The sequence below is a fragment of the Pieris brassicae genome, chromosome 8 (assembly GCF_905147105.1).
Source record: "Pieris brassicae chromosome 8, ilPieBrab1.1, whole genome shotgun sequence".
NCBI lineage: Eukaryota > Metazoa > Arthropoda > Insecta > Lepidoptera > Pieridae > Pieris > Pieris brassicae.
This window is the reverse complement of record NC_059672.1, coordinates 15,686,941-15,707,651: the sequence shown is the minus strand read 5'-3', so window position 1 is coordinate 15,707,651 and position 20,711 is coordinate 15,686,941. Positions and strand designations below refer to the sequence as shown.

Below are 20,711 nucleotides of genomic sequence, written 5' to 3'. Positions count from 1 at the left end.
CTTTTTTATTTATTCCACAAATTGCCTGGAAGACCCCTTGGATTTACAAAGTTATTTTAAAGACAATGGTAACATTTATTTTTTTATTGTACGCTTATCTATCGCTTATTTTCTTATGCTTTCATAACCTTCGTTTTTATTTTCTTCATAATTATTAATTGAATCTTCAACTGATATTTCTTTCTTTGTGTGTGTTACTCCATCATTTATAGAAGATGCTATGTCGGAATCACTTTTTTCAGAATAATCGTCACTAATTTCTGTTTCATTACTTTGACCATCGTTTTCACTACTATTAATATGCACTTGATAAATATTGTCCACAGATTTTTCATTGGTGCCTTCTTTAATAGGACTATTGTTATCATCGCCGTTTTCAAGAATGTTAGCCATTACATTAACTGAACCCGTAAGTTTATCGTGGAATACATTTTTACATGAATCGATAACTTCACTTACTTTACGTTTGTTACATTCATGTTCGAACATCAATCTTAGTTTCATAGTGTCCAGTTGTGACAGATGATCAGACGGGGCTATCATTAGTCCAGATATCTTAAAATCACACAATTTATCAGTTAGAAAATATATACCTAGCATCTGCTACTGTACTATAACTACAAGGGTCGTCCTGCTAAACTAAACTAATAACGTTGTATTAAGTCTTTTCCTATGTAATTAATTTGAGATTTAATTATCTATGGATTGGCGCGCAAATCGAAATTCAAATACATTTTATTCGAAAGCCGTGTAATTTATTTGTATCCGTGGCGCCGAAACCCAAAATTCGTGCAATTGTAAAACAAACAACACGAAACATTAATCACGTGTACCTAACCTAACAACCACACAACACAGTCCATTATTGGTTCAATCGTTTTAAATCTGGAAATTTTAGTTCTAATATTAGAAAAAGACCTATATTACAATGTAAAAACCAACCATTACGAACGAGAATAGGAAACGAGACATTTCTTACCAAAGGTACAATGGTTGCCTGTCCATTGCTACTAAATGCTCGGTCATGAAAATGCATGACACTTGTTGGATCATACTCTGTCAAAACTTTTGAAGAATGCAATCCTTGTATTTGATAAAGGTGACGATATTCTATAAATGTACATAATTTACAATTAATTTTAATAAATTTACTCTATGAGTGTAAAGTAGTAAGTATGTCACAATCGTATCTTCACGGACTAGCACTTCACACATTATCAGCAGCCATACTTAACGTCGTTCAATAATAAACAAAAGCTACTTGAATTTCGTGAATATCAAATGTTGTTCAAAATCCAATCCAAAGCTAAATTAGTAGTTTACATACCTTCCGCAAGTAATAGTGAATGTATGTAAAACTCATTGAAGATAATTTCATCAACGGCGTGGCTTATGGCAGTATCTAATGTAAATGGATTAAATCCCTCAACTTTATCAGAAGTTTGTGTTTGAATTTTACCTGGTTTAATATTGTTCCAAAGCACTCGCATGTAGCGATCACGATATGGGTGCGTCACTTCGTCTTTCAAACCAATAGCGTGGAGTAAAGCATGAAGTATATCACTTTCCTTCAGACAATCGTATCCCAGGACTACAGTCTATGAACATGATGCTTTTAATGATTAAGCTTCAAAATTATTAGCTTCGGAAGACTAGCAAATACAGGATTTTACTTTACCATATTGCGTCCCTGTATTATTTTTGCCTTACTCTTTAGATTTATCAGTAAATAAAATAGAAAGATTACAGTTTTCTTTTTTAAAATTAATCCAACAAATCTACCACTTAAGGTATTAATAGTAATATATTCTCTTAGATAAAGTCCCTATAAGATGCGATGTATTACAAAATATTGTAACAAAATTTCAAAGGTTGTTCATTTAATTGGTTTCTCATAGCATCGGGTAGAAATCTAAGAATAAAACTGCTTTAGTTACAAAAAAAGAAAAGTCGATATGATAAACGATGAAAGGACTTACTATTTCCTGACGATCCAATTGAAAAGTTTTATGGACGCATTCTCGTTTTTTCTGCGGGTTAGTGATGTGTAACCACGTGACATTCAATGGCTTCGTCATGACGGATTTAAACTGGACGCAAGATGCACTTTGCACAGCATCCATTACTGAATAAACACGCTGAGCAATTATTTCGTCTGCAAACAATTTTTTCTTATCAGGCGTAACGTTTTAAAACAATAAAAGAATGTTGAACAACAGGTGGATGGATAACTTTAACTTTGGTCTTCCGTATATGTGCATCAATTATTTATACATAATTCTCTTTATTTTTTAAATTAAATTCTAATTCTAAATTTTAGATGTTTTTAAAACAACAAGTAATGTGTATCATTTATCGAAGTCGGTTACAATCTACGTTGTTGTCGTAACTAGTTTTTCTAAAAATGTTAGCCTAAGTTGTAAAAATAAAACATATTTATACCTAACTATAAAATAAAATAATGGTGTTGGAAAACCCAAGAGACTCACCGTAGCTTTTGGTATCCAAATAATATGTAATAATTCCAAATGGCCACAGTGCATCTCCTGCGTCCTGAATTTTCTTTAAGTCTTGTGAGTTTGGACCGCTTAATAATTTTAAATCTAAAAATGTGCGCGATTTAGAATATTTTTTATACAATTTAATAGTAGGATTGCTAATTCTTTTTTGTATTAATTCAGAAAACTTACTATTTTCAACAGGTACATACGGTTTTTGAACTAGCGCTAAAATAATTACAAGATCAACATTAACAGAATATTACCCTCCAATGTAATTTTAGGCAGCGAAAATAATAAAAGACATACCATATTCCGCCACACGTTCTATGTTCTTAGCAAATGCAAAAAACACATGGAAAAATAAAAATAAATATATTTTCATACTGAAATAAATGAAATACAATAAAAAACGACATCAAAGTTTTTATTACAACGAATCAAATTCAAAAATCACATTCGAATATTATTTTAGTAGATTTAGAGCAACGTTAAATCTTTTCAAAATTTGTTTTATATTTGTAATGAGCCATTTCAGCCAACCAGCCTTCATCCTTAGGCCGTCACATTATCGCTCAGAGTTCTTTTATCGTGAAACTATTTAAAGTTATGTTGAAGTCTATCAACCCACACCACCCGTATGCTTCCTGTATCGAGACATGCCGTGGAATATACCGATCACCTATTTGGGGGTCACTATTGACCGGCAGCTCTCGATGCGACACCACCTAGCCAGATCGCCTCCAGCGACCAGCATGGACTGTTCCCCGCGGGTACCAACACCACAGTTTTTTCGTCCTAGAAAGAAATTAAAGTCACTCATGGCCATGTGTAATACCGTTTCAGAATCCCTATAAAATGCGCCAAAATTTGTAATTCAGGGTCATTTTTCGGTAGAGTATTCTTTTTTTCACCGTGGGTTCCGAAATAACAAAAAGTTACGATATGAGAAAATTTTATATCGTATAACTTAATATTGACTTCAATACACCCAATAAATAACCATAAATAGTATGTCTAACCCAAGGACTTATTAGTACCAATCTAGTGGATATTACGGAAAGATACACGTGTAGATTTTTCGATTTTTTTTTTCAGTTTTCTTATAAAAACGTAAAAATAATGATAATTCTGCAGGGGTTGAGCTAAAGAACCTCCCGTAGAACAGCTGATGACCCCATTTAACCCCTAGTTGCATTTGATCCGCGACTTTTTGGCCAACCTGTATGTACATACTTTTGTACATTCTTCCGTTTTATCCACGCTTGAACAAGCGGACTTAGTTAAATCGATTTAGGTGAAAACAACTAACAAGTGCTAATTCATTGTCTTGCTTGGCAAACAAACGCTTAAAACGAAAAATGGTAAATCGAAATCACACCTACCCGTAGAGACCAATCAAATATCTCCACGGTCAGCATATAATTATTTTAACCAATAGTAACCGTTTGAGTCATTCAAATAATATTTACAAATGATTTCATTCTGATTACAAATTTAACACGTATTGACCCAAAATGTAAATATATTACTAATGATACCTCCATTAAATGAACAAAACATTAAATTCTTGAATATTATAATCAATATGTCCAATGGAATTGCCCTATGGTCGGTTTTAGCAAACCACCTTGAGAGCATTTAAAAACTGTCAAACGTCATACTTGTCAATAGTATTGAATATATTTTAAAAGCTAGCCGCTAGCGGTCGATTTCATTAGATAGTTGTTTGGTTTATATAAATACACCGAAGTTTACAAATTTGAGAATATTAACAATTAACATTAACCAAAGAATTTTCTGGTCGGACTAAGAAGCCAAACATGAGTTTTAACAGAAAAATTTCGTTATTGCTATCAATATTTATTACAATTCCTGCTGTTTACAAAGTGTCTGCATCTAGCGGTTCAATCGAATTAGACGAAATTTCATTTGATAAAATAATAAATACATTCTCCGCATCCCTTGTAAAATTTGATGTGGCATTTCCTTATGGCGATAAACACGATGCTTTTGTTGCGATAGCTAAAGAAGCGAAGGACGTTAAGGAACTAGTCATTGCTGAAGTCGGTGTTAAAGATTATGGCGAAAAAGAAAATGCAGAACTTGCCAATAAGTACGGGGCAACAAAGGATACTTTTCCAGTGGTCAAACTGTTCCTTAAAGGTCAAAATGAACCTATTACGTTTGATGATTCTCAAGGATTCACAACTGATCAGTTAAGGCGATTTGTTCGACAAAACACTGGCATCTACCTAAGCCTCCCTGGATGTGTGCGCGAACTTGACATGCTTGCTATTGAATTCATGAAGGCAAAAAAGGACAAGAGAAATGATGTTTTAAAGAAAACTGAAGATGCTCTTAAAGTGTTCGGCTCTGAGGTAATTATTTTTAATGCTATTTTTATATTTACTATATTAATTACTATTTTTTATAGATAATACCTATAATAATGTTTACTACAAAAATATAAACTAATTAGGTATCAAATATATTAGTGTCAGTTTTGTTTTATATGGAACTTTTGGATAAACACATTTTCATGTAATGAACACTTTCATTTGCAGAATAAAAATACTGCAAAAATTTACAAAACTATAATGGACAAGGTTCTTAGCAAAGGTGATGACTTTGTTAAAACTGAAAATGATCGGGTAAAGAAAGTTATGAGTGGCAAGTTATCTGATGAGAAGAAGCTGGATATGGCACAAAGACTGAACATTCTACAATCATTCCAACTTCATGAAATTCAATATAAGGATGAACTGTAGGCTATTATTATTAAGCTTAATTCTTTTAATTACTATAGTAAAATCTCTTCTAGGACTGGCACTGTTTCTTATCACTTCCATAAATTGGAAAAGTTTTTAATGTTTCTGGCATGTGTGATATTCCTTAATTTCTAACTAGTGGTAAAAGATAATTATTTTAATTACAGATTTGCAAGTCTTTATTTGTGTGTACTATATAATAGTATTTTATATATATATGTTACAAAATATAATATAAAGCAGAATAAAGGTGTCAAAAAATAATTATGTTGTTTTATGTATTTAATTGTATTATTTTTACAAACAATTTCAATATTATATTTCATTGGCCTTATTATAAAATAACAGGAAAGTCTTGATTGCTTCTTACAATTTTTGGATTGTGAAAAGAACAATAACCAAGGTATTACTACTTGTACAGTACTTGAAAACTGTATATAATATCAGCTTGTATTATATTGCTTACCAAATCACGATGGCATGTAGGTTACAACAATAGCCTTAATAAAAATAGTCCTAGTGAATGTAATAATATAAAAATATTAAAACTAACTTTAATGCTCCTTTAAAATGCATAATACCTAACAATAAAAAACATACCTTTTATGACTGAAAAATATAGCACTAAATATAATGGAAATTCAAAGTAAACCAGAGATTGTAGTTGGAAATTATTTAAATTGGCAGTATCTAACAGTCTCATACGCTGTAGAAGGTGCAGAAATAGCGCAATGTAAAAAAATACTACTAATATCTGCATTATGCATTATTAATGCAATATCAGTCTACTTATTTTTTAAATTTATATTTTGACTGTCCATGCTACAGCAATAAGATCTCTTAGACCACATTCTAAATGCTTATGTTTTAGTCAGATTTTTCACTATCCACTTTCAGTTCTTTTAATTTCAAAACCACACCATCACTATCTAGAGTGTCTTTCTTTGAATCCTCATTTGCTTTGTCAGTAGTCCTAGGTTCTGGAGTATCGGTGTCTTCACTTCTAGTGATACTACTCTCATCATCTGATGATAGATCTTGGGTGTACAGAAAACATTTTGTTCTTACAATTTCTTGGGCTTCGGCAAACTTTGCTTTCCATAGTTCAGCATCTATTTGTTAGAAATATTTCAAGTTTATATATAAAATATTACTATAATCATAATAACAATTAAAGTATTTTATAATTGACATATATAACTTACTTTGCACAGTGCCAAACTTTATAGCAAGCAATTCCTGTTTCATAGTTTCATCAGCAAAGTCAGCAAAAACTGACCAATTAAAAGCCTTGTCAGATCCACAGTGCACATTCATTCTTATATCAGGAGTTATAAAATGATTTGCACAAACTTTTAGTGTCTTGTCTCGTCGCATCACAACTCTTACAGTATTGTTTAACTTATGGCGAAGTAATTTTATGTCACCCGTACCGCGTTCCTACGAATCATATTATATATAATATATCACAATCACATCAATAAGTAAATAAATTAAAATATTTCAGGATAGACTTTTTGTTTTAGAATTAAGAACATTATAAAATGATTGCTATACTAACCTTCCATTCGTGGTCAGCGGTGTCATATCTGTAGAGTCTGGCGCGGATTTTTGCTAGCTCTTCTTCATCTTCTTCGTTAGTCTGAATATCCACTAGGGGCAACGATAGAACTGGTTCAAAGTGAGGATCGTATTCTGGAGACTCTGCATCACCCTCGCTCTCACTATTGCGCCTCACACTTTCCTCACTCTGCAAACAAAACATTAGAAGTAACCCAAGTTGAAACATATAATTAATAATGATGACCACTTACCGGTAAAGACATTGTATTTATGGAAATAAAAGAGCCCGCTAAAGAATTAAAAATAATGAAACTAAACGACTCACAATTACTATTGTTGGAAAATGCAAAATACAAATTATAAGTAACAAACTAAGACAAACGTCCGTTGTCTAACTTTTAATATGCGTTGGCACAGATAATATTTTTTTGTTAAGAGTATACATTAATCCTGTATAATGTTTAAGGATAACCTGTGGCATTATCGTTTGCCGTTACATGAGTAACAAAACATTATAAATAATTATTTATCATTGCTCCCAATAATGCTACTTACTCCCTACATAAAATACTATTTTTATATTATTTTATTAAGTTGTGTTATTGTTTAACTTATATCTGAATCATAATGACAGCATCATTCAAGTCAATGACAATACTCTAATGTTTATAATCATTAGTGAATTTAAAAAACCATTAGGCGTCAAGTAACTGAATAACTGGTAATAAATAACATTAAAAACTAAAAAGTAATAATTCCTGAATCAATTGTTTGATTCAAAAATCTCGATTATCCTCAGCTTGACAAGAAAGCTACGCAATCCAGGAATCTTCTCTGAATAAGAGAATTACTTTTTTCTTAAAAAGGTTTATACATTCTTTCATCCTGTCTTCCCAACATTCCTCCTTCAAAGCCTCAGGTATGTTAGAAAATTAATATTATTTTGTTAGTTTTGTAATATCCTAAATAAATATGTACATTCGCGCTGACCTATTTTGCATCTACTATAAACAAATTAATTCGCCTAGCACCGACCTATTTTCCAGTTTATTTTCGTTCTTTATACAGTAATTTTATTGCTCTGAGTGCGCAACAGATAATACACCATACATATTTCAACAGTTGTCCATGTATTTTCTTTATGTATATTTACAGATAAGTCTGCCAGGATGCACAATATAGCCAAAATGATAACAGAACAACTTCGCAACCCTAATGAGCTAGATATAAGTTTGAGAATGGAGTTTGGTCCCTTTGAAACTATACACAAATGGAAAAGAATGTCTGAATGCTATGAATTTGTTGGAGCTAGGTAAAAAGCTACTTACCATTATATATGATATATAAGTTTTGAAATGTATGTATTTCTTTTGCAAAATAGTGTACAGATTTAAAAATATAATTTAATTTTAATTTCTATATGGATATAATATATAGACATTTTTTTTAGACGAAGTAAGCATACAGCAGTTGCATATAAAGATGCAATATATGTATTTGGAGGGGATAATGGAAAGTCTATGCTTAATGATCTAATTAGGTTTGACATAAGAGAGAAATCTTGGACTAAAACTGGATGTATGGGCTCTCCACCAGCACCAAGATATCATCATTCTGCTGTGGTAATTACTTTTTTAAAGTAGTGACTAAAGGTAACTAACAAAATAAATATAATTTATCTTTAACAATCTTTGTCATTACAGGTACATCGATCATCCATGTTTGTTTTTGGAGGCTACACTGGAGATATCCTAGCTAACTCCAATCTCACAAACAAAAATGATCTTTTTGAATATAAATTCCCAAATGCACAATGGGTGCAATGGAAATTTACTGGACAGTAAGTAAACATGAAAAAAAAGAAATATAAATGTGGACATAAAAATAAATAAAAGCTATATATATGGAAGTCAATAAATCTAATCTAATTTAAGTTAAAAATATAGCTCATTATGTGTAATAAATGTCCATTGCACAATATTCAAATTCAATGAACTTGGGAGCCATCTATACTAGAAAACTAACACATAACAGTTTAATAAAGCAATGCATATCAAATGTCCATACTGTGTAAAACGAAATGAAGTAAGATAGTAGACATTTTTAGGATGAAATCCTAATTGACTGCTGTGTAATTTCTAAAAATTAAAAAATAAATATAATTTTTATTTTAAAACTAATAACTTTTTTACTTAACATCAGATTTCCCTGTAATAAATCCGGAATGTTGTTCTGAGCCAAGATGAATATTGTATTTCTTGGTTTTTATGTTTAAAACATCTTGAAATGTTAATAATTTTTAATAGTTCAATTTCAATGACAATTGCAACTAAAATATATTTAGTAGTTTTGGAGATAGCATGCACATATGGACAAACAGAAAAAAAATACACTACAATCCTCATTTATAATTGTGGTATACGATTTTGTATAACAATACAAAAAATAGCAAACATAAAATAAATTTCAAATTCCCATTCTCAGAGAACCAGTACCACGCTCAGCCCATGGTGCAGCTGTATATGACGATAAACTCTGGATATTTGCGGGATATGATGGCAACGCTCGCCTTAACGATATGTGGACTTGCAATTTAGTGGTAAATAGTAATAATTAACTTAATTTTATAAATAATATTAAAATACACTTTATTTGGTCTACTATTCTGGTGCTTATTTTAATGTTGAATCTGAAGAGTTTAGTTAGTTGAAGGTAGTAAAAGTAAAATAATGATGGTACTAATTACAGGGGGAAAACCATCAATGGGAAAAAGTCGAGCAAAAAGGAGAATGTCCGCCGACTTGTTGTAATTTCCCTGTTGCGGTCGCTCGTAACAAAATGTTTGTATTCAGTGGGCAGAGTGGAGCCAAGATAACAAATGCGCTTTTCCAATTCGACTTTGAAACACATACGTAAGTATATAGTATAGTATATAGTTATAATACGTACGTTCGTTAACCGCCCATAGATTATATAAAAATACCATGTATGGGGTTGTCTTATCTGTATTAACAATCTACTAAGCCGTTATGAATATAACTTTGTGTAACTATATTAATTAAAAATATTTCTATAATAAAACTCAGAGTCAACTCAATACAAAAAGTTTTTGAGATATGGAAGTAATACTTAGCATTAATCTTCGACTCTAAGTATTAAACTTAATTTCGTCTATAATCTCATCACCAATGCACTGCACAAATGCAAAGTGGTTTCTTGAATTCTCAATTTCAATATCAAAACCATGTTTACTACTTTCTTTACCGAGCGGAATGAACTTCTGCATAGATACACTCGCTATAATAGCCACTAAAATCTCACACCCATCTCGTCACTATTGGTGAAATTTGGGATCCAAGAGACTCCGTGACTGGCTGATACAGCAACCCTCCTATTAAATTGTCAATATTTACAGCAGATTTGCAATCTCTTGCACCCAACGTGTGATCAGCAGGGATGTACCCGCGCATACAACAAGCAGATTTGTGTCCCGCTTATTACACATTGCTACGGTCGACATTGCATGAGCATGACGCCCTTGTGTGCCCTAATTCCATACGTCTGTAGCAGCGCCGGTGCGCGCTTTTAAAATCACTACATCCACCAAACTCCATCCTTTTTTGTTCTCTCCTTCCGCAATTTTTTTGCTATTGCATTGTACACTTATGAATATACATTAAATGCTTGTAATTTTACATTTTCTGCCAGTTCTCAAATCAAGGGCGTAGAACGGAAGAGAAGCACTGGCAATTAATAAGCACACTTCTTGTTCTGTATCCCCCTTCAATACGGCCATCTAGTAGCTATGTTTTACTGCAAATCATGAAGTCGAAACTAAGAAAGTCGCCGATGTTGGAAAATCTCCGTGCCCGGATAAGCACGTAATGCTGTCAATCCTGCTTTCGTGATTGTACGGTCATGTCGGATATCTGTTCTATTGTAGTATTTGTATTATGAAATAGTTGATTTGAAAATATTTGCGGACTATAAAATCTTTCAAGTAGATTCTCAACAGAAATAAGCCGTCGCGTCATGGCAGAGCCCACATTATTTACCATATTAAAACATTTTGTTCAGATGGAGCCGTGTATGCACCGAACACCTCCTACGTAGTGCGGGACCTGCGCCGGCGCGTCGCTACGGACATGTGATGGTACACCACGCAAGACACCTTTACGTGTTTGGGGGTGCCGCTGATAGCACCCTGCCATCAGATTTGCATTGCTATGACTTGGATACTCAGATGTGGTAAAGTTTAAAAAATATATTTAGTAAGCTTTAAATTATAAAGTGTTTGTATATTTATGAAACCTTTAAATGAATCCATGTACGAATCTTGAATATACGTATTGACTCTACATTTTTTGTATATTTACATCTCGCGAATTTGATCTCGTGTAAATCGACATCTCTATTACTCGGCAATAATTCAGCTTGTTATTAAAATTCCAGAGATTATTTTTGACAAATGTATCATTTTATGTATGTCTAGGTCAGTTTTACAAGTGGCAACAGACTCACAAGTACCGTCTGGTCGTCTATTCCACGCAGGCGCGGTTGTAGGCGACGCTATGTACGTCTTTGGTGGCACTGTGGACAATAATGTGCGAAGTGGCGACCTCTATCGCTTCCAGGTAAATCCTTTTTTTAAGTGATGCCATTAGAATGATATCAAAGATTAAGAAAACACTTTTGAAACGGATTGAAGCTATGTATTATTATTATTAACTTATAATATTTTACATAATTACTAAATTTTTCCGACGTTTCGCGTGCTTTACAGCGTGCGTGGCCACGGTGACTGAAGACAAAAGGTGTTGAATGTCAAAAGTATCACAGCTGTAGAGAAAGTTGTGTTATCTGTATTTATTTCCCCGGAGTTGGTATTTCAATCCGTTTAAAAAGTGTTTTCTTAATGTGTAAAAGCTATGTTAACAAAAGACAATACTATTAAAGATTCAGTTATTTAAATAACCGCTCAGTTGCGTGCAATGTACTAGAACTAGACAACAAAAGATTCCAACTTTTTGAACACTGAAAGGCGAAATTTCTTTTCTACGAAATCTCCAAAAAGTATGTTACGATATTAGAACAACATAGTCGCGAAACTTCAGTCATGTCTGACATTAGTCTAATTTTTAATGTTTAGAAAGAAAAAAATCATACAACTACGTTCATAAATAGTTGAAAAAAGTTAATCGTGAAAGCTACGCAACATGCTTTCACGATTTACTTCTTGTTCTGGTTTTAGGTTAAAGTTAAGTTCTCTCTATGGCCCGTATTCCAGAACTTCAAACTTAAATCTCTTGAGCTGTCGTCTATATAAAGTTTGACACTTTCGACAGCGATCAAGACGAGATTGTGACTTGAGTTATGAATTAGAATGGGCCTAAGACTACCTCTGACCAGAACGCGACCCTTGCGGCCTCGAGAACATTGTCTATTAAAATTTATTTTACTTAATATTGTGTATTTATTTTATGGAAAAAATATTTCAGTTATCAAACTACCCCCGATGCACCTTACACGATGATTTCGGCCGTATTCTTAAGTCGCAGCAGTTTTGTGACGTCACTCTGCTAGTAGGCGCTGAAGAGACACCTGTGCTCGCGCATCAGGCGATGTTAGCTGCGCGCTCGCAGTATCTACGCACTAAGATTAAGTTGGTAATTTTTTTATGCTTCTTGACTAACGGATCATTGTTTATTTGTTTTTTTGAATTAACATACTATATGTTTATTAGTATAAGCGTATTTATTGTATTTAGTATTCAAGTAAAATAATCTTAACATACAAAGTAATATGTATTTCAACAATATCATGTTCCCGCAGTCAATCCTCACTAAGTGGACGTTGCGTATAATTATATAGTTGTGGTCGTATAATTAGAAACATTACCCACGATCCTTAACATTATGTAAGATGTACGTTTTTTTGAGACTTTCTTTTAAACAATATACCTGAGATTATCGGGTTTAAATCGGGACTATTTGTTGGCCATCCGAAACGGATATACGCTGTTCGCTAAGGATACCTTTGACGTTATTGGCCGTGTGTTTAGGGACATTGTCATGCTGAAAGATCCAGGTTACAGGAAAATGATCGTCCGAATAGAGAAACATTGTATGCTCTAAGATTTGTATGGCCATTCTATTATGCCTTCAATCTTCCGAACGGGTCCAACTCCACATCCGGAAAAACACCCCCAAAATATCATATTACAGGATGTCTAACATAGCGTTTTCCGTTCTAGTAACGCCTAATTAACAATTTTTTTGTTAATATTAATCGCTTATTTCTAAGAATCGCTTAAAAGCTAAAGTTATACTTACAGTACTTACTTACATTATTTTAGTATGCACTAATTGCCAGGGAATCTCGTGAAGAACTTTTAAGACGTATAGAGGCAGGTGAAGAGGAGCCAACAGAGTTCTCATACAAGTCACAACCCCAGCTCGTGGTCCGACTGCCGGAAGCAACTCCCGAAGCGTTCCGAATGATTCTCAACTATATTTATACGGACAAGATTGATCCTACTGAGAAAGGTAAATACGAGCTATTTTTAACTGACCTAAGTTTCTTTATTTGTGGGTGTTCACGCCATCCAAGTACCTATAGTCCTCTCTGGTCCATTTTCTAACATTACCGCACTCTTGCTATACTCAAGCGTAGGAGAAGGCGACCATTCTTCATGCTTCCGCGTTGCTGAGAAGACTTGCAACCGCCGACACGAGGTCACGCTTCTTGTTGCTTTTACGCTTGTGCTTACGTTTTTATTTGTGGTCCTCTACCACGGAGACCAGTGAAGAGACGGAGGACTAGCGGTAAGTGGTGTTTCCATGTTTTTACGCCGTATTCCAGTTGCGCCGCGGTCTACTTTGCCTTGTCTTTGACTTTGTAGCTACAGGTTTATCTTATTTAAATGGTTAAGAATTTAAAAAAAAAACAACAATTATAAATTGCCTTATTACAACTTGAAAAACGACATGACATATCTCAGTTTTTAAACTTGTTTAAATCGCAATAGACAACAAGTACTGTTACTGTTAACATGAAGTCAAGTCTACATCATCCTCATTTTCTTTGCCGGACTATAAAATAATTATGCCTTTGGGCGTTCTCAGTTTACCAAAACCATATTTCTACGCACTTTGCTTAAACCTAGTTTTTATATATTATATCTGAGCATTTCTGCTTCTGCTTTGCTAGTGATTACTGGTTACTGCGCGTTTTACATTCCAAAAAGCAATTTGTTTCCGTGATTCAATGCCAAAGGTAGTCGAAAAATGATCGGTCCGGTTTCTGATATGATATGGTTTCTTGGTATGATAACGATTCAACAGGTGTCTAGTATAGTAACATTTCTATACTTAATTAGTATAGATGTAATGATGTAGTAAGTATGTGGGTATTTTGTTGAACATTTGATTAATTTAGAGGAAAATTGTTCATATAACATCACACGATTCCTACGTCACTTGACGACACGTTTAAAATTGAGAATGAATACGTTAAGAAAAACACTTTTTGAACGGATTAAAGCTATTGTATTATTATTAAAAACTTATAATTATTTACATAATTCTAAATTTTAATTTTTTCCGACGTTTCGCGTGCTTTTCAGCCTGCGTGGTCACGGTGTAAATAATTATAAGTTTTTAATAATAATACATAGCTTATATCCGTTCAAAAAGTGTTTTTCTTAATGTGTAAAAGCTGTTTTAACGAAAGACAATGAATACGTGCTAAGCATCGGTATCGCGAGTAAGATTGCAATTGTGTGCGCTCCTGTATTTAAATTTGTCACCCCCAGTATTTTCCAAACTGCCTATCATCATCGCAGCATAAATACAATTCAAGAAAAAGGGACATAAATGACTACTTTAGTTAAAACTGTGCAATGGTTTTTTGAAACCATTTTTTTTTTCATATAGACGAAGACCCTGCTTCGCCAGCAACAATGCTACTAGTTATGGAAGTGCTTAGGCTTGCGTTGCGTCTCAAGATCCCACGTCTACGAGGCCTCTGCGCAAGATATCTACGAGCTAATCTGTGCTATGGCAACGTGCTTCAAGCGCTACATGCAGCGCATCAAGCGAATCTATCCTGTATTAAGGAGTACTGCTTGAGGTGAATCTAATATTACTTTTTCAAGCGGCTGTTGTTGAGGTGAGCTGAACATTTATGTATCAACAAGTTACCAGTAAAGTAACCATACTCGGCGATCTACCGCATTGGCTCGGTCACGATGGATCGTGTGACGTCATTTGACGTATAATTTCAAAGTCAATGGTGATTATTTTCTTTGTTGTATTGCAATAAAATAATAAAAACTTCTTGGTACTGATCATGATGTATATAATAAATATATGTACCATTACATTATACTAACATGATGTCAAATTTCACAATATGCAACCATAAATCTTTGAGTCAAGGGTGTAATTTAGAGTCCCAGACTCACCGCAAGTATAAATCACGACATCAGGGTTGATTTGGTTCAAAAACACTCATTACCTCTTCTTTGTCACGATAATTAGGTTCGTTGTAAAAGATTACAATTTTACACCGATCGTGATGTCTGCTGAGTTTGAGCAAATGGAACAGCAATTGATGGTCGAGGTGATTAGGCGAAGGCAGCAGCCACCTGCCAAGCTGCCTGCCGCTGCTCAACATGACTCCGAGGAAGAGATTATTGGTAAGAGATATATGCATTTATTTATTTACTATATAAAAAACTATCTATATTATAGTCCGTAAGCATCTATATATCTATATTAGCACTGTACCTTAAAAACGAAAAAACTAAGCCCCGGCACCAGCTCTAGTCCTGCTGCCAGACTGGTCAGTGGAAAATCGCATAGTCTGTACCAATATCATTAATCATATCAATACATCGTACAATAGTTATCATTGAAACTTTTTTTGTTTGAATATGTGTTAGAACAACCTTTTTGTGTAACAGGTACAAATCTAGAACAAGACATGTGCGTGTTCGTGACTTCTGGTGGTGCGGAACTCGCTGACGTACGTTTACGAGTTGGCTTTTCATTGAGGCCCGCCCATCGCTCCATACTTGCGGCTAGAGCGGCGTATTTTGAAGCTATGTTCAGATCTTTCTCGCCGCAAGATAATATCGTCAATGTAAGTTTCCAAATACAAGGCTAATTTTAAAAATAATGATAAAGTTAACTTTTTTTTCAACGTGCACCTGATAAGGACAGCTATATAGCTGTAGAATTGTTGTATTTAGATTTTACTTATTCATACTTTGTTGCACAATATAAAAACAAACAACTTTACATAGCTAGTCTGGCCATAAACACTGTTACTTGAAAACTTTTCTTTTTTTTTCAACTTTTTAATTATTTTGAATTTGGAACACGTGTATTATTTTAAAAACTTATTTCGATTTTGTGCCATTTCACACATTTTTTTGTGGTCATCATTAAATTACGATATCGAATAGGGTGTTAAAAGAAAATAGGATTGCAGTGATCGCCTTGCACAGATCGTAGTATCAACAGATACAACAACACTTCGTCTGTTGAAGGCCAGAAAAGATTGGGGCGATCGCGTGCTGTTAGAACTACAAAGGCTGTTATGCTGTTAAAGCCAGAATTCGTCGAAACCCCATTAGGAAGCAAAAATCTTATCACGAGAAATGAAGATTCACGCTAGGACTATCGCGATTTATAAAACAAGACCTGTAGCTCGATGCTTATCGTTGATATACACGACATACCCTAAATCTTTACAATTAAAGAGCTGTGGCGATATGCACAGAAATATCCTCTTTACCGATGAAAAAAATTACACGATTGAACATTACAATAAGTAAAATGATAAAGTGTACGCTCACAGTAATAAAGAAGCTGCTCCAGTGGTCGGAAAGTTATAACGTGGTCATCCTGCGTCTGTGATGGTTTGTCATATAAAGGAGTCACAAAACTACATTTTTCTGAAAAAGGAGTCTGAAACCAACGTTCCGAACTTTATAGGAGCTGGCCCTCATCTAGGCCAGATCTCAGCCCTTTAGACTTCAAATTATGGTCAGTTTTAGAGGACATAGCCTGCTCCAAATGAAACGAAGACATTGAGTTTCTTAAAAAATCTTTCGAGCAAGCAGTGGCGAAATCTTTCCTTGGAAACAGTGCGTAAATCCATAGATTCGTGGCCAAACAGATTAAAGGCCTCTATAAAAGACAAAAGTGGTCATTTCGAATAGAATATTTATTAATTTTTGCTGAGAGTTTAATAAATATGTAACATTTTTATAATATTACATTACTTCATAAAAAAATACATTTTCATTTGTAACAGAACTTATGGCTGGACTAGGTAGTGCGACGGGCTGTCTTATCTCCAATACATTCGTAAATTTAATAATTATAACATATTCATCAAAATACATCTGCAGCTTTGATAGTTTTTATTATTATTAGTCATATAGGCCTTGTTCTGAAGAGTTCGACGTCTGTTTGAGTCTCAAGACACGTCAGTTTCCGCACAATTTTCCTAACGAGCATTCTATAAAAAATCCACCTAACGAGCAAGTGGTAAATGTATTTTTGATCAGCCTTGATTGGAACCACAATTTCGGGAGTCGCATGCTTAAACCACTAGGCCAACACTACACACATTTCAATAGTTAATAAGTATATTATTGTAGATCCAAATCTGCGACACAATTCCTTCAGAAGAAGCATTCGATTCTCTTCTGCGGTATATGTACTATGGTGACACAAACATGCCTACTGAAGACTCACTATACCTCTTCCAAGCTCCAATTTACTATGGTAATATTTCCTTCTTTTTTATATTAATAATTGGTACCTGTTGTAGAATTTAGTATATAAAGTAAAGAGTTGACAGCGACAAAACTAGCTTGTGCAACGAGGGTAGATGGACAAGTCACAAATGTAGTAAATGTTTCCGCTTTATTTTGTAGACTTGTGATGTAGCGAATTAGTATTTTCTATATGCACTTGTACATTGTTCTCTTAAGCCATTATATGAAATAAATATTCTTCTAATATACTATTAATACATATAATTATTCACTTAAATTTTTGATGACATTCTTTATATTTAACTTTTTTTTTTCAATAAAAGGTTTTACCAACAATCGGCTACAAGTGTTCTGCAAACACAATCTCCAAAGCAACGTATCTCCAGATAATGTTGTGGCCATTCTCCAGGCTGCTGATCGAATGCGAGCAGCAGACATCAAGGAGTATGCCCTGAAGATGATTGTGCATCACTTTGAACTGGTATTTTATTATAGAAGTAAATCCACGAAAACCGTACTCTTCTTAAATGCATCTTTTACTGGCTGGGGACCAATTCTCTCCTGTGCCCAAAGCCTTGTATAGTGTATGTCTTCTAGATACTTGTCCAAGATCGAGGAATCCATACCACAACTCAAAGTTGTGTTCTGAACTGATTTTGAACATAAAATGTTCCCTAAGTTGGAATATATCGGAACACACAACTAGATGAATACGCAAACATTATTCAATCCAACGATGCCACATACGTGTCGAACTATTAACCTCCCCTTTTTGAGGTTGGTTAAAAAACTTAATATCACTAAATGATTTAAACATTTATCGCAGGTCGCCCATCAAGACTCAATAAGGACTCTAGCCCAGCCGTTACTAGTTGATATAATTTGTGCCCTTGCGGAAGAACCCCGCCATGACACACCCCTACCTTTGCACCCAAGATCTCTGCCATCATCGTCATCTGGTGACACATTGGCTGATGAGGACTATATCAGATATCGGACAAACAGGTTCATTACTATTATTATAATTGAGCAATTATTTGTAAACTGCAAGTGGTACTCACTGGGTGTGACCTATGGTGCCAAATACGGCGACAGCCTGCAAAGCGGGGCCGTATTTGGTAACGTAACGTTTTTGTTTCTAGATGGAAGGTTGATGTTAGAATTGAGACCACTAACATTGGTAAATTCAACAGCGTGGAAGGGGTTGCCGTCTGTAAATTTTTCCGTTCGCCCTGAGAGTTTTTCAGTGCAGAATTGCCCATTCCCTTACATATTATTATTTTAACCTTAACATTATTCATTATTTTTCTAAGACTGTTCTTTAACATTCCAGGTCTTAACAGATAAAGGAGAATCGTAAGCTTGAAATCAAAGGATCTATAAACATGGCTTTATGTTGTAAGATGCAAAACAAATGGTCATTAGTGCGAAAGGAGATTTTTAATGATACATATGAGCATATATTATTTAAATATTTTTTGAAAATATTGAAAGCACTTCTGTCATACTTTTGTAGGTGTATATGAATTGTTATTTCAGTTTTTTTTAATAGATGGAGGCATAGGTTTCTCTTAAAGATTGTTTTCAGATAAAACACAAAACAAAGTTTAGTTTAAATTTGTAAAAATCTGTTTCTATAAAGAACCAAGTCGTTTATAATGGAGGTAATCAATTGGATCAATTAGATCCTCTGTAATTAAAGCCACAGACTAGTCATTCATAAAATAATGTAAAATATTTTGGTTGAACCCTTAGAGATTATTAGTTAAATAAATATTTAAAAGAGTAGAAGTGATGTTAAAATATCCTTTAATTAAATATTATATAGATAAAATCATTGAGTATATCAATATAGATACACAAAACGTCTGGTTTAGAGTCACAGCAATCAAAGGCAAAGGCTGTCAGGTTAATGTAGATTGTAAGTGTGAAAGGTAATCCATTTCAACTCCCTGCTGTTTGCCACCAGGTACCCATACACAATAATGCAGAATGCATATAATTAATGCTATGTACCGTGCTGATGTTCTTGGTATGGCTCGACACTAGAATGCTCACTGTATGCAGAGCCATAAAAGTCTTTGTTGGCACCGATGCCTATGCAGTATTTTAGAATAATGCATTCATACATGAAGGTTATCAGGGACAATAATCAACATCTGTACCTCTTACCAGTCTTGGATCTAGTCATAAGCTTCTATAAATAAAAATAATATTTCAGAATAAAATTACTTTATTCAAATAACTAATAAATTATTACATGACTGAATTGCATTTATTTCACCTATTCCTCATATTTGTGCTTGATGTCTTTCCACAATTTCTGAAAAATTAAACATCTCTTTAATGTAGTAAAGCAAGCAACATGCAATCCTAGTAATACCTAAGAAAAAAGTAAACAACTACTGCTTCAAAGGCTTCAAACCCAGATGGTATATGTTGTACATAATTATATTTTTTGAGTTAAAATATTAACTCTTACATGATCAAATAAGTTATCTTAAGTAAATCTATGAAAACGTTGTGCAGGTTGACAATCTTCCTGAAAACTAAAATAGTGAGGCTTTTAACGTTTTAGAAGATAATCTATAGCTATTGTTTAAATTACATAACAATTGACTTACTCCCTTATTGATGCTTTCAAATATAGAAACGGAGGCGATTTCAAAAGTCCTTTCAAAGAAGAACGTACCACCCACGACTACTAAAGCAAATGTTGAAGTTCTCTTGAAAACAGCACGGTTAATGGTCGCCCACAAAGACATTTTGGCTTTTCTTGTTTTCTCTAAACTCCTCAAAGCAGAATCTTGTGTTAAATGTGATTTTCCGAGTTTTTGACATCTAATGCCATTGGGCACTGACTATTGACTAGAAAAATTATAATGAATGTCATTGTCATCAACTCATTATAATTTTTTGCTACAGACTTAAAATCTTTTTGTGAATTTGACAGAATGGTAATCTTTACTTCCAGTAAGTGGTATAAATATTTATGGAAATATGCATATAGTACAGGATTAGATTTGCGCGTCTGTTAATTTGAAAATTTTCATGTCCAAGTATAAAAATTAAATGTGGGGTTAAAAT

The 20,711-nt window shown here is 33.8% G+C and overlaps 5 protein-coding genes across 8 annotated transcripts; 2 read left to right on the top strand and 3 right to left on the bottom strand.

The window, feature by feature from the left end:
• Nucleotides 1–69: 69 nt before the first annotated feature.
• LOC123712907 (seminal metalloprotease 1-like) lies at nucleotides 70–2,965 on the bottom strand. Of its 2 annotated transcripts, XM_045666273.1 has the most exons (7): nucleotides 2,808–2,965; nucleotides 2,691–2,726; nucleotides 2,490–2,603; nucleotides 1,980–2,155; nucleotides 1,460–1,598; nucleotides 980–1,110; nucleotides 70–555 (listed from the first exon to the last, which is right to left on the bottom strand). In XM_045666273.1, exons 1-7 carry the CDS (start codon nucleotides 2,881–2,883, stop codon nucleotides 106–108), a joined length of 1,122 nt encoding a protein of 373 aa, XP_045522229.1. In that variant the 5' UTR covers nucleotides 2,884–2,965; the 3' UTR covers nucleotides 70–105. The 2 variants fall into 2 exon arrangements, with proteins under 2 accessions (XP_045522229.1, XP_045522230.1); XM_045666274.1 differs by lacking the exon at nucleotides 2,691–2,726 and having other exon boundaries at nucleotides 2,808–2,937.
• Nucleotides 2,966–4,168: 1,203 nt separating this feature from the next.
• Nucleotides 4,169–5,521, top strand: LOC123712908 (protein windbeutel). Its single transcript, XM_045666276.1, has 2 exons — nucleotides 4,169–4,879; nucleotides 5,066–5,521. Exons 1-2 carry the CDS (start codon nucleotides 4,322–4,324, stop codon nucleotides 5,267–5,269), a joined length of 762 nt encoding a protein of 253 aa, XP_045522232.1. The 5' UTR covers nucleotides 4,169–4,321; the 3' UTR covers nucleotides 5,270–5,521.
• A 406-nt stretch (nucleotides 5,522–5,927) lies between these two features.
• Nucleotides 5,928–7,234, bottom strand: LOC123712909 (ran-specific GTPase-activating protein-like). The gene is made up of 4 exons (XM_045666277.1): nucleotides 7,084–7,234; nucleotides 6,831–7,019; nucleotides 6,475–6,709; nucleotides 5,928–6,381 (listed from the first exon to the last, which is right to left on the bottom strand). The coding sequence occupies exons 1-4, from the start codon at nucleotides 7,093–7,095 to the stop codon at nucleotides 6,137–6,139; spliced, it is 681 nt and encodes a 226-aa protein (XP_045522233.1). The 5' UTR covers nucleotides 7,096–7,234; the 3' UTR covers nucleotides 5,928–6,136.
• A 270-nt stretch (nucleotides 7,235–7,504) lies between these two features.
• LOC123712887 (leucine-zipper-like transcriptional regulator 1 homolog) lies at nucleotides 7,505–19,846 on the top strand. Of its 3 annotated transcripts, XR_006754136.1 has the most exons (18): nucleotides 7,505–7,751; nucleotides 7,988–8,144; nucleotides 8,283–8,454; nucleotides 8,536–8,672; nucleotides 9,317–9,431; nucleotides 9,581–9,744; nucleotides 10,910–11,080; nucleotides 11,325–11,466; nucleotides 12,331–12,498; nucleotides 13,188–13,377; nucleotides 14,767–14,962; nucleotides 15,373–15,530; nucleotides 15,798–15,976; nucleotides 17,505–17,631; nucleotides 17,948–18,105; nucleotides 18,451–18,629; nucleotides 18,958–19,136; nucleotides 19,594–19,846. XR_006754136.1 is itself a non-coding variant. In XM_045666244.1 (17 exons), the coding sequence occupies exons 2-17, from the start codon at nucleotides 8,002–8,004 to the stop codon at nucleotides 18,962–18,964; spliced, it is 2,385 nt and encodes a 794-aa protein (XP_045522200.1). In that variant the 5' UTR covers nucleotides 7,505–7,751; nucleotides 7,988–8,001; the 3' UTR covers nucleotides 18,965–19,846. The 3 variants fall into 3 exon arrangements, 2 of the variants coding, with proteins under 2 accessions (XP_045522200.1, XP_045522199.1); XM_045666244.1 differs by having other exon boundaries at nucleotides 12,331–12,494; nucleotides 13,205–13,377; nucleotides 18,958–19,846; XM_045666243.1 differs by having other exon boundaries at nucleotides 18,958–19,846.
• Nucleotides 19,840–20,473, bottom strand: LOC123712889 (cytochrome b-c1 complex subunit 9). The gene is made up of 2 exons (XM_045666246.1): nucleotides 20,249–20,473; nucleotides 19,840–19,947 (listed from the first exon to the last, which is right to left on the bottom strand). The coding sequence occupies exons 1-2, from the start codon at nucleotides 20,387–20,389 to the stop codon at nucleotides 19,909–19,911; spliced, it is 180 nt and encodes a 59-aa protein (XP_045522202.1). The 5' UTR covers nucleotides 20,390–20,473; the 3' UTR covers nucleotides 19,840–19,908.
• Between the last annotated feature and the right edge of the window lie 238 nt (nucleotides 20,474–20,711).

Bases quoted from the DNA above. Each gene is read 5' to 3' on its own strand.
- LOC123712907 (XM_045666273.1), bottom strand. From the start codon at position 2,883: ATGAAAATATATTTATTTTTATTTTTCCATGTGTTTTTTGCATTTGCT. The intron at 1,111-1,459 runs GTAAAATTCAAA...GTACATTTATAG, and splicing joins TTGGAACAATATTAAACCAG to AATATCGTCACCTTTATCAA. The intron at 556-979 runs GTAAGAAATGTC...TGTGATTTTAAG, and splicing joins AGGCAACCATTGTACCTTTG to ATATCTGGACTAATGATAGC.
- LOC123712908 (XM_045666276.1), top strand. From the start codon at position 4,322: ATGAGTTTTAACAGAAAAATTTCGTTATTGCTATCAATATTTATTACA. The intron at 4,880-5,065 runs GTAATTATTTTT...TTTCATTTGCAG, and splicing joins TTAAAGTGTTCGGCTCTGAG to AATAAAAATACTGCAAAAAT.
- LOC123712909 (XM_045666277.1), bottom strand. The intron at 6,710-6,830 runs GTTAGTATAGCA...TATGATTCGTAG, and splicing joins CCGCTGACCACGAATGGAAG to GAACGCGGTACGGGTGACAT. The intron at 6,382-6,474 runs GTAAGTTATATA...TCTAACAAATAG, and splicing joins AAAGTTTGGCACTGTGCAAA to ATGCTGAACTATGGAAAGCA.
- LOC123712887 (XM_045666243.1), top strand. From the start codon at position 8,002: ATGCACAATATAGCCAAAATGATAACAGAACAACTTCGCAACCCTAAT. The intron at 9,745-10,909 runs GTAAGTATATAG...CATTTTGTTCAG, and splicing joins TTCGACTTTGAAACACATAC to ATGGAGCCGTGTATGCACCG. The intron at 15,977-17,504 runs GTAAGTTTCCAA...ATATTATTGTAG, and splicing joins CGCAAGATAATATCGTCAAT to ATCCAAATCTGCGACACAAT.
- LOC123712889 (XM_045666246.1), bottom strand. From the start codon at position 20,389: ATGTCTTTGTGGGCGACCATTAACCGTGCTGTTTTCAAGAGAACTTCA. The intron at 19,948-20,248 runs GTAAGTCAATTG...TTAATTTTTCAG, and splicing joins TTGAAAGCATCAATAAGGGA to AAATTGTGGAAAGACATCAA.